Source organism: Prenolepis imparis, unplaced genomic scaffold, assembly GCF_030444845.1.
Source record: "Prenolepis imparis isolate NDT839.2.m4 unplaced genomic scaffold, iyPreImpa1.0 SCAF_11, whole genome shotgun sequence".
Lineage (NCBI taxonomy): Eukaryota > Metazoa > Arthropoda > Insecta > Hymenoptera > Formicidae > Prenolepis > Prenolepis imparis.
In genome coordinates this window covers 10,917,145-10,929,495 of record NW_028141169.1, presented here as the reverse complement: position 1 = coordinate 10,929,495, position 12,351 = coordinate 10,917,145, and the positions used below count along the sequence as shown (strand labels likewise).

Sequence of the window (12,351 nt, the reverse complement as noted above, 5' to 3'; positions counted from 1 at the left end):
ATAGCAGAGACAGATTATTTATCGTGAAATGTAAATTTTTATTCGAAACTAATATTTTACACTATTGTTATATAATGTTATGTAATAAAGTCGAAAATACTGTGCTATTTCAAATAATTTCCGAGACTTTACACGCGAGCATAGTTGTGAAGAATGATATTTTTAGAATGTTTGAAGTTTGAAGTTCTTTATAAATTCTGGGAGACACACGAATGTCCGCGAAATGTTTTCAATATATTGTAAAAACTTTCAATTTCGAGATCAAAATCAGCATCAAGAGACTGACGTGCAATAAAATATATATATATATAAAATAATAGAGCAAATAAGTGACACACAATTTCCATATATTATTTTGAATATAATTTTACACAATAGGTATATAAAAAATTGATCAAAAGCGCGGAGAGGATAGTCGTGCTAGTCCATCTATTTAAACAATACAATAGATTGTATTAAATGGATGAACGTAGCAACACGGATTAGAAATCGTAATTTTCCTGGATCTGGGCGTTGTTTTGTGATCGACGAGAGTTACGAGATTTTCTCTCCCGGGGCCGACGACGTCGGCCGTTTTTGCGCTAAAATAACTCTGTCCCCCGTCGACGTGGTGGCTCTGCCCCACGAAGGAACGACAAATCGAGGATACTAACGTCTAATGTCTCTTCTTTCTCTCTCTACACGCACGTAGGACCCTTTAATGCAGATGTCTCCCGCCATCGTGGCGCAGAATTTCGTTTCACGTCGTAAAAACTCAAATGCCACTCCCTTGAAACGATTCCGCTTCTGATAATTGTACGAGATAAATTCGAGCGTTTTTAAAATGCATACGCTTAAATATTTTTACTTTGTTTTTAATTCAGCTTTAATTACATATAGATATTCAACGTCAAAAAATTGCTTCTTTAATATATCTATATAATATATGATATATTTTATATATTAAATATATTCTAAATATTAAATATATTTTATGAAATATCTCCATATGCTGTATGCTATATTGAAAATGTTAAAGAGACAATGTGTTTTCTGAAAGTTTTCTATAAGCGAAGTTCTCGAGTTTCGAGTCATTCTCAGCATATCGAATGGAAAATGTCGAACGGATTGCGATAACGCACATCTCCGATCGAATGTTGATCAATCTCCTAATGTACTGGGCGATTCGTCACGAATGTTCTCGCACGGATGCGGCATTTAATGCACGCTGCGCAAACCGCGATACGACACGCGGCTCTCGATCGATGAGTGTCATCCTCTAAGGAAGAGATTTTTTTCTCCATTGCGGTACAATGCTTTCAGATTTAGACATTGTTTTATTTGTGCTGTTTTTATTTTATTATTATAAAAAATATTTTATTTTAAAACATTATTTTAAACATTTAGCTAACAATATTGTGCTTTTAAACCACTAATCTTTGAGATTGTAATTATATTTAATATATAATGAATTGAATATATCATATATTGCGTACTTATTTTTAATTATACATCAATCAATCATCATTCGCGATTCTTCAGATCTGTACATTAATTTAATTTAATTTATTTTAATAGCTAAAGATAGAAGCTTTCCGTGAGAAAGAATCCAATATTCCAATAATTTATATTATTTAACGAACTCTTTCAATCAACAATGTTAAATTAATTGACGACGTATTCGTCGAAACGTTATAGAATGAACTCTTAAGCCGAAGTAGTGCTTTTATTTATAGTAATAACATATGCAACTGTGAGATTGGACTTTTATTTAAGAAATTGATCGTTCTAATTCTCCGGGTTACCGCAAAATCGCTTATTCCTATTGATCGTTATACTTCCTCTAGGGCGCGATATTTTAGACTTAATTCTTAATATGCATCGCGTAAGTTAAAAAAAATGTTTAGATAGAATAAATATGAGTGCAAATATTTCAAAATTATATTTGAATATTACTCAGAAGAATAAATCAGCTAAATGTAATTGAAATAATTTTTTTATCTATTTGCCAGCTCTGTATTCGATCTTTGGTTCTCCAGCATCCAAATTTTATAATGCCGATTTATTAGCCCGTCGATATATCTTTCTTTCTTTTTCTTTTTTTTTTATACGAGACAGCATGAGGACTTGTTTTGGATGTCGTTAGACACCATCGACGAGGAGCAGCGTTCTCGTTGAGGAAATCCTTTGACAATGACGTGATGCGGGGTTCTGGGAAGCAAGCGAGCTTCTTTCTCTTGTCTCCGGTTATGTATACCTATCCCGGGGCAACGGGATGATCGCGTGCGCAGTCAGCGAGCCAATAATTCCGCGGTCTCTATCACGATCTATCGCGAGCACTTTGATAGATCGCGCACTTTTCTCGCGAAGCCTGCAACGCACGAGCGAGTACAAGAGATATTCGACCGATAAGCCGGGGCCCACCGATATTATCCGAACGAACATTACGTATGATACCCCATCATCGTCACCGCCACGTGTAATCATAATCAGGAGCATAGAGCGGAACGAGCGGATTTTAAAAATTATTGTTTAATTGGAAAAATATAGCTATGCACAGAGAATTTTCGTAAAATCCATTATCATCATGCGATTGGTAGCAATTCATCGAAACGTCAGAGCTCTTTCCTTCGGTGCAAGAAAAATTAATTATAATATAAATTAATCATATAAATTATAATATAAATATTAATAAATTAAATTAAATTTATCTCGCGATTTATATGTTTAATGTCGAGTTGATTTCTCTCTTTTACACGGAAAGAGAGAGAGAGAAAAGATTGCCGCAGCGCCTACGCACGGCCGCCTTTTTGGTGAACGAAAGGTGAGTCGGGACGCGAATTACGAAACGTCACCGCTTCGAAATTCGACTCGCATATCACATGCTCGAGAGCAACGTAGTTGCTGCACCTGTGTTTACCGGCCGCGGCTCGGCCGACTCCGGATTGGAAGGAAGAGAAGAAGAGTTCCTTCTCTCTTTCCCGACGACCTCGGCCACGCACGTTCACCTATACCGCGAAGCTAAATGCGCATTCCCGTGCGTGCTCTCTCGCGTCTCTCCCCCTTTTCTCCTCCACGATGGACGGACCCCCGCGCAACAACAAGGCGGAAACAATGTCAGGGGCCTGTCGCCTGGGCCGGGGATGAGCCCCCATGAGATCGCGCGAATTTTTTACCTGGCGATGCAACCCGAGATTTCGGTGCTAGAGTGGACCTCGTTTGCAACAAGAGGCGCGATTGCTCTTTTTTTTATGTTGAAGAGCGAGCTAACGAATTTCCCTGTGCAAAAAATTAGGTATTCCATCAGGCAAAGAGAGAGAGAGAGAGAAAAATATTTTAATAATCTCAGAGTTGACCTTTCGACCGATTTAATTTGGACACGCTGTGTCTTCCTTAATTTCTTAATATCGAAAATATCTCTTGGTGTCAGACTAAAAGTTTGATTAATATTAGAAGGCTTGAAAGAAATGATCTTTCGATAATTTCTGCAAAAATTGCTATTTATTCTATTTATATGCATATCAGTAATATATTTATTGGTAATTTGCAATTTCTTAATTTTTAGTCTCGAATGTCTCTTGATGCAAATTTATTGATTAGTATTAAGGTTTGGCCTAATTTAATTTTTTCGACACTCATAGTTTACTAAGCTTTCAGATACTTTCTTGCGTATATAAAGAAATGACAATTTCTGCAAAAATTGCTCCTTATCTATTTATACGCGCACGCTATCGGTTATATTTGCAATTGGTATTTATATATAAACTCGAACTAATATATCTGTCATTTATCCCAATATTATTTCACGCGCGTTCGGCGCTTTATTCTCGAGAGCGGCGATAGATGAGGCTTCTGTTATTCATCTCGCTTGTTTTATTCCGGCTTATTTCGAGATCCAAACTATATACTCCTATTTCCTGACGATTGAAGGTTAATGTCACGCGAGGAGCGTCAGCGGGTGAGCTTTTGGCGCGTCCTATCCCAATAGACGGAAAGATAGCTTTTCCTCGTGAAAGATGAGGAACGTTAAAGAACGAAGAGCGACGCGAGTAAAGGAGAAGAAAGATAGAAAGAGGAAAAAAAAAAGAGACATTTATTATTAGAGACCAAGAGAGAGAGAGAGAGAGAGAGAGACCAAGTGGGACCAAGCAAGCCAGAGCGTCGTCGCCTCCGCCGTTGCAGGGAGGGCGTCACGGGATCCGACATTGCGGTAGGCTACGCATATCCCGCGTTGCCCCTCGCATGTGTAATGGTATAACCGGTGTTGTGTTGACGACGACGCATACGTGTGACAGCCGCCGCGCCGCATCGCCGACTGGTGCCTCTCCTCCTCTGCGACGAAGCGCGGACGGACGGCTTGCTGAACCGAGCACGCCCGAAGTCAGGACGGAGACGACCGAGAGGCCGGTTGATCGGGTGCCCCAAGAGAGGAGCGGCGACGTGCGCGAGCGAGAGTGAGTCCGGCGCGCACACCGAGTCGGAGTGTGAGAGTCTGGCTGGAGAAGTAGTGAGTGGAACGCGCGAGTGCGAGAGTCTGGACTAGCGGGCTACCCCGGTTCCGAGTCAGTCAGTGTGCCACCGGCAACCGTAGCCTCGGTTGCGGAGGAGAACGCGGTTTACTATATACGCTCGCGGCAGGTTACCACTACGGATCTCTCGCCTCCCGTCTTGTCGCGCTCCTTCTTCTTTTTCCTCCCAGTTTTCGGAGGTCTTCTTCTTTCGGAAGGGCAAACGAGTTTTTATTCGGCGAGCGTCATCAGGGTGTATCCATCCCGCGTGTATAGTAGTTTCGAATCGCGCACGAGTAAAATAAGTAAGTGACAAGTTAGTGATCGAACCGTCAAGGTCCTGTCATCAAAAGTTGTCGTCGAGTCGAAGCTCTTCTTCTTGCGCGCGCACGATTGCGACGAAGCTTTTTCCTCCGGCTGTCATCGTCGCGAGGTACTTGACTTTTACCGCGTTCCTCGGCGAACGTGTACGTTCCGCGTGAGAGGTGAGAGGTGCTCGAATATAAGTGAACGGGGGTTGAGTCATCGGAAACGCGCGCACCTCGTATCTATCTATCTATCTCTCGGAAAGGTGACCGGGATTTTATCGGACACGCGTGTGATTTCGCGGAAGGGATCCTTCTCCGTCCTTTTTTTCTCTCGCGAAAAAAAAATCGTGTTTCTTCCGTGTCCCTCGGCTCGACGTAGATAACAATCGGACCTTGGATCGCGTTCGAAGCCGGAAGTGAGAGCGCGTCCGCGCGCGTCTCAGGCTCGAGAGCATCGGGAGGACAAGCACCTCGCGAGAGAAGAGAGGTGGTTCGAGGTACGATTCGAAGGACACGTTCGTCGCGAGCCGTCCGTACGACGGGGAAATCCCCCGGCCAGTGTGCAATGTCGTAAAAATCATCGTCGTCGTCGTCGTCATCGTCTTCGGAAAGTGCGGGATATAACAACACACATACGTGAAAGGATAACGAGATGCCGTACCAAGTGTGGTCCTGGTAGTGCGCGGGGAGGTGGCGGAGGATCTATCGACCGTCGAAGGGATTCGGAGGTGGAAGTGAAGAGAAGAAGGAAGAAGAGCCCTTCAAGTCTCTTCTTGCGACACGAGGGAAACGTCATCATGCTCGAGGACCAGCCGTTGGATCTCAGTGTTCGCGTGGGCGATTACGCGGAACTCGCGAGGGAGGACCGCGATGAGGGAGGACCGGATCAGCGGGAGCGCAAGGATCAGCTGTCCGTCGAGGATTACGGGAATCGCGCGGCCGCGGCGACGCTCAGGTTGCGCGAATGCTTCGAGTACAATCAGGATCGGGAGGACCGCACCTGCTCCGAGGACTCGGACGACTCGTGCTCCGACAATAATCAGAAGAACGGCGGCGCGAGGTCGCGCTCCAGGCCGCCCGGCACCAAACCCTACAAGAAGAACCTCATGAAACGTTACCGTAAGTCCACTTATCACGACCGATTGTTCGGCGTTTCTCTCGTTCCTCTCCTCGTTTGGCATTTCCGCATTTCTTATCGTTCCCGGAAATTCTCCGTCAGATGTTTCGAGCGTCGTTTTAGATTTCCAAGTCTCTCAAAATTGTTCTTGTATACTAGTACTTTATTGCTTTTAGGTATTCTTTACTAAAGCAAATAGGTCGAATGGATCGAAAAAAAAGACATTTTTGAAAATTATTATAAACATTAATTTTCAAATAATTTAATATATATAATCTAGTATATATATAATTTAATAAAAATCAAATAATTTAATATATATATTAATTTAATAAAATAATAAATATAATCAAACAAATATAATAATTTTCAAGTATATTTCTAGTATAAAATTTTGAAAATATTTTTATATTAGATAATAGAAAAAGATTTTCTATTACCTAATATAATAATAGAGAAAGTTTGCTCTGGGGATCGCGTAAGATAAAATATTATCATAAGGAAATTATAACGTTTAAAGAAAATCTATCTCCCCTCGCGCAGCGAGTTGGATTAAAAGGGATTAATTGTCGCAAGATTATCACTCAATGTCAACGCAAATACCTTCATACATATTAATTGCAATATATATCGCTCGCCTACTTCGAGATCTACCTAACGGTAAAAAAAATGTCTCAGGTTGTCGCACAAAATGATACGTAATTCTCGATCGTCATACGTGTCATTCATCAAATGTGTTATTTCTACGCTAAAAGGTGGTTAATGTGTCATATCGCAATTCAGCACATTCAGCGCACATCATCTTTTAGTCGCCATTTTCGAATTTTTTAATGAATAAGCGTCAAAAAAAGGGCGAATACCTAATGAAATATTCTCTCCCCTTCCTTCCGCTATACGGCGACGTGAGAAGAAATTCCTACGCTGCTCGTATACTTTGCGTAGTTCGTATGATCCGTCATAAGGTGCGCATACGCATATGCTCCGGGCCATAGTGCGTATATAATTTCGGCTGATAAAAATATTACGTAAACCGCGCCGTCGAAGGTCGTTTCGGCGGTGGCGGAATCGAGATATTCGTCGACCCGTTTCGCATAATCGGGCCTCGCAATCGTTATCGCACCGCGGCGGGGCCGCGTCTCTCCTCTCTCCTTCTCGCGTCCGGCCTGATAATACCTTGTGTGACCTGCCCCAACCCCAACAAAATTAAAGCCTCGCTCGTATTATCGCTCGTACGACTCGTTCGATCTCCCCCGACTCCGATTCGTCTTCCTACGAAGATTCGACACATTGCTCTCCTCCGATACCTCGGATACCACCGGATGTCGTTTTATATACAAACAAGTCTCTCGAAAAAATAAAACTCCTCCACCGGTCGTAACGTATTTTCGGATGCTGTTATATATTTTCCTGTTAGCTTTTCAACGGCATTGAGAATTGGAAAGAAAGAGTCTTTCTAACAGCGTTTCCCAACAATTTTTTTGACTTGTAGAATGAAAAAATCGATTTGAAATTGTTTATATTTGTAAAGAAAAAAAACTCCAGTCGAGAATAGTTTATGATACAAATATGAAGAACATATATATATATTTATTTATTTACTGTTATATTTTCTTTTTAACCGATCATAACATAACATCGGAACGATCTTCAATTTAATGTCTGATCTTATACTTAAGTCTCCTAGTTATTAATATTATCATATGATATGTTAATGTATTATCTTATTCTCTTATTATATTTTGATATTTATTTTATCGCGTCTCGAACCTTATCGATTTATTCTTCAGCCACCTCAAATCTCTCTCTAGAGGTCTTTGCAATTTTGTGAAATAGTTTTCTAACGGAAAATTTCTGTTGGAACGACATATAACAGAATGCAACGACATAACAGAAACTTTCTTAATCCTTTCGGAGAATGACAAGAATAACGTTAGGCATAATATTTCCCCGCCTTTGTTTTTATCTTTTTGTATGTTGATGGCAAGGTCGAAGGCCAGGAAAAATTCCTCTTTATTTTTCAACCCTTTTTGTCAATTTTTGTCGATCCTATTATATATGATTTACGAACATGTCTACCTTCTACCAAAACGACATTGCAACTTTCTTGAAATACTTTTCCCAACGGGAGATAGAAAGGGTGAAATTTGTCAGTTTAATTGTCTTGAAGTTGAATGGCTCTTCTTGCCTAACAGAAGCGCGATCGATAAATCTTACGGGAGTTTTTAATAGTCGCTCCAAAAAAATCATAGCGTTTTATTGCGCTCGTATATGGGAAAGAAAGAAAAAAAATTAAATATCCGGTATCTAAACGTGACTTTTTTATTACTCGACTTTTTTCACTCACCGCCGGAAGAATAAATTAAAGATCCTTTTTAAGGAAAGAGTAGTACCGTTTTCCTAATTAACCCTTTTCCTATCGGAACCCTTGTCAGTCGGGCAACAGACGACATACGAAAAGCGTGAGAATACACAAACAATGCGTCATCGTTTGCGCCCTCGTTATACCCCGTTCGGTTTGAGAAATCATCGGAGAAAGTCCAGTTAGGAAAGGAAAAAAAAAGCGACAAGAGAAATAGTAGATGCAAAGTACAGTCGCACATAAAGAATAAGATTTCTTCTCGTTTTTCTCGTCGGCTTTTTGATTTTCTGTCTCTTGTTTTTTTTTGTCTTTTATTCTTTTATTCTTTTTGTAAAAAAGCATTCCGAGAAGCTTTCACGTCTCAGGTAGTCACTATACAGATTAGATTAATTCGTATTTGTTACCGGTATTAGCTAAAGTAATTTTCGACACAAAATCCGATGTCACGCTTCCGATTATTTCTACTACATTGTTAAATATTTCTTCTTCTTTTTTTTCTTTTTTTCTTGAAGAGAGTCAATACATCATTCTTTCTTCTTTCGACAATTCTTTATTTTTATAAAACTGCTTTAGTGTAATATTGTATATAATTTTAATTATATAAAGCTTAAGCGCGCAGGAAGAGATGACAGAGCAGAATAAAGTAAAATAAAAAAAGAGAGAGAGAGAGAAGGCTAAAATAAAGATTTTAGAAGAAGTATGTGTTAGAAATCATCTAATGAGATAATTACGTACAGTTTCTCTCTTTCTCTCTCTCTCCCTGCATAATTTTGACCTTTAAAGAGAGAAAGAGAGAGAGAGTGGGTACAGGGGAAGATTAATCGCGTACACCATTCGAGGTCGTCTCAGCAGTTTCCGCGAAAGTCATCGCATACTTCCTGCTCTGGTTAGCGAACCCTGGTCAACAATCGTCGCACCGATTCGCCGTAATGCCGAAATGTAACGCGCGTTATCAGATAAAATCGTTATCGCACGTGTAAGAAGTGTGCCAACGCTTGTCAGAGAAAGAGAAAGAGAGAGAAGGATGGCAGAAATTATTTTATTGCGTCGAGCGCGCGAGGTTCTCGAGCGATAAGTCGGCCACGTAATCAGATAAAGTGAAATTACAAATTGTCTCCGGGTATAAATTATGCGAAAGTGCTCGGTATATAATTACAACGTCGCGTCCGATTTCGGCCGATTGGTTAAAAAATTGGCGACATTCGTTAACTTGATTATAATTTTTCAAAGATATTTAAATATTGCTTATAATCTTGAGGTCTTTGTTACTTTAATTTGCAATCATAAATAGAACTGCATTTTTATTTTCCTTATAACACATTTTATATATTAATAGATACATATATGTATACACATATATTATAGATAAATATATACGTATTTATGCAAATAAAGCATCGTCGCGAATGATGTCACGCGTCATTAGCATCAGCATTAACATAATTGCGAAGTTGGAATTGTATTAGGATTTGGAAAATTATTTTGCGCAAACGGATCTTTGAAATTTCCTCGATGAACTGTCAAATGCATAATAATTCATTCGCTTGTCGCCACCGTCTTGCATTTTAATGCTGCAACGCGCAACATGTTATGAATATAGATGCTCATTAACACCGACTTGCAAGATTCTCGAAACAATCTTAGCACCGATCGGTCTCACTTGTTACTCCTCATTCCTTATGAACGAATGTATTGTTAAAAATCTAGCAAATCTGATCGATTGTTATTCTGCCAAGAGAGGAAGAAAATTGCATCGCGCAAAAATAGACAGAATAAAACGAATAATGGCTTAGAAGGGATGAAAGAGAAGAAGGGGGCAAAAAAAGGGGAAAGGATAATTCCAATCTTTAAATCATTCTAAGCGTAAATTTGAGTATCAGCTCCTCTTCTCTCTCTCTCTCTCTCTCTCTCTCTCTCTCTCTCTCTCTCTCTCTCTCTCTCTCTCTCTCTCTCTCTCTCTCTCTCTCTCTCTCTCTCTTTCTTCCCCTCCGTGTTGCTTTTCTCTCCTCTCCTCTCCTCTTGCAAGAGTGCGTGGAAAGGAAGACGGATTACTTCCGGTTGCGCTTCTCTCTCTCTTTCTTTCCCGGAACATATACGAGCGGCTCGGCGAGTTAATCAGGAAATGAAGACGCTTCGATCGCCTCCTTGGGGGGAAATGCAGCGTCTGTCGACCGTAGGGTTAATCAGCGACTTGTGCTCACGGGGGTTGCTCCATCTCCTTTCCCGCCGCCTTGGTCCCGCCTTTTTTTCTTGGCTGATTACAGTACGGAGAAAAAAGAAAACGAGTCTGGACACGCCCTGAAGAGCGCCGGATGATGTCGTTAACCTGGGATAGTCTCGAGATTCTCGATGTCGAGGGACGTGCGTTCACGTTTTGTCGCCTTATTTATTAAAACGACGGAGATTTCCTCTCCCTCTCTCTTTTCCATTTAATTCTTTCGGTTACCGTATCATCAGAATTACTCTAGATAATTTATAACAAAATTATCCAATTGTACGATATATCGCGAACGAGATACGTAAATTTAATGTCATTTATTTAACAATATAAAATTCAAGATAATAAAATTCAAGGTATGCGTTAGATACCTGAGATTCATTGTGGGAGAATATCCGCATCGCATACCGACGAAACGCAACAGCCGTCGCAGCGTTTTGTATTTAAATAACTAATGGTTCGAAGAAACGCGCGGGCTCATTGTGATTCAGGATATCGGTCCGTCAAGGAAGGAAGGACTCGCTTCCTGTCTGCGCATACCCTCTCGTAGCAGCGGTTTGCTTTTTCCCTTTTGTCCGCTCTACGAATCTCTAGACGAAGATTCCGTTCCTGCTCGCTGAGAGAATTCTCGCGATTTCGCTTTTCACCGATCAGCTGACTGTCACAATACGATTAAAGTGTCAGAGGCTCTAGCAAAAGTGGCGCGTTCCGATCCTCGTTTCTATATATCACGGACGAAATGTGTTCTATATTTAAGTAGTCTACTCTTTCAAGACGCAGAATAATAATAGCTAGTATTAAATTCACTTCCTAGTCGAAAATTAAGTGTGTTGATTTGGCGAGAGGTACGGTGAGGTATTTTTAGATTTTGTGTTGTGTAGATTTTATGATTAGGTATATAGTAAAACAATTACAAGCGATTGCGAAATGAAAGTTGCCGATTTAAAATACAGAAAGTTGCAAAATAAAAAGTGAAAAATTTACACTCTGTCATGTTTATACATATATATTCTACAATAAATATATCATTTTATTTGTTAATTACGATTGCTACGCTGAAAAAAAAATTTGTTAACTTGACTAAACCTCTCAACTAAATATTATTTTGTTAATTGAACATATAGAAATATTTAAATTAAATATAACATATTAAATCTAACAAAATGTATATTTGACTTAAATACAAATATATATTCAATTAACAAAATAGTAATTTAGTTGAAAGATTTAGTCAAGTTAACAAATATTTTTTTCAGTGTTATTTATTTAAAATCTTTATATCTTGAATTGTACGATTATGTACGTCAGCATCTGGCGGACAGAGCGGTAGTTGAATAAAACTTGACGTCATAAAACTACAGCCTTCACAACCGTAAGAAGGAGTAACACATCCGCTGGGGTATAGGCTCTTTCGAATCACGAGAGCGAGGGGACACCGTCAACAGGATGTCAATATCGAGCGCGGATCTCTCTCTCTCTCTCTCTCTCTTTTAGGTGCGATTTTAAAATTATCCCCGAATGTGCGCTCGCGAAACTGACCTACATCCTGAGCGGACCCTCCCGCAGTCGCTCTTTGCACGCTTAATTTCCCTTGCGCCGCCCTCGTTCGCCTTTTTTCTCCTTTTTTTCCGCGCGCCTCTTTTTATTTTACCTTTCCCCGCCGAAAAAGCTCTCCGTTGATTCTCTCGTTTTTTCTCGTCTTCTCTCGCAATCCGACTCTCGCAGCCCTCGCGCGTCTTTTGCTCCGCAACCCTCTTTTTATTCCGCTTACCGACTCCACGCCGATATCGTCTTTGCAACCTCCGCGAAGATTATTATTTTTTTTTTTTATAGTCGTCGAGGGAAAAGCAACGCCGACCCGA

General features: G+C 40.3%; 2 protein-coding genes across 13 annotated transcripts in view; one reads left to right on the top strand and one right to left on the bottom strand.

Moving 5' to 3' along the window:
- The window catches only part of Lsm11 (U6 snRNA-associated Sm-like protein LSm11), a 155,850-nt gene that overhangs the window by 89,814 nt on the left and 53,685 nt on the right, over positions 1-12,351 (bottom strand). The window lies entirely within an intron of this gene.
- Positions 1-12,351, top strand: part of Eip74ef (Ecdysone-induced protein E74) — a 190,583-nt gene that overhangs the window by 129,972 nt on the left and 48,260 nt on the right. Inside the window, exon 1 of one of the 12 annotated variants that reach the window (XM_083050040.1) lies at positions 4,327-5,914. The exons of 10 other annotated variants lie outside the window; for them this stretch is intronic. In XM_083050040.1, the coding sequence (XP_082906166.1) occupies positions 5,593-5,914 (322 nt within the window). In that variant the 5' untranslated portion in view covers positions 4,327-5,592. Of the gene's footprint in view, positions 1-4,326; positions 5,915-12,351 lie in introns of those variants that run through there. One more of the 12 variants, XM_083050041.1, reaches the window with a different exon arrangement.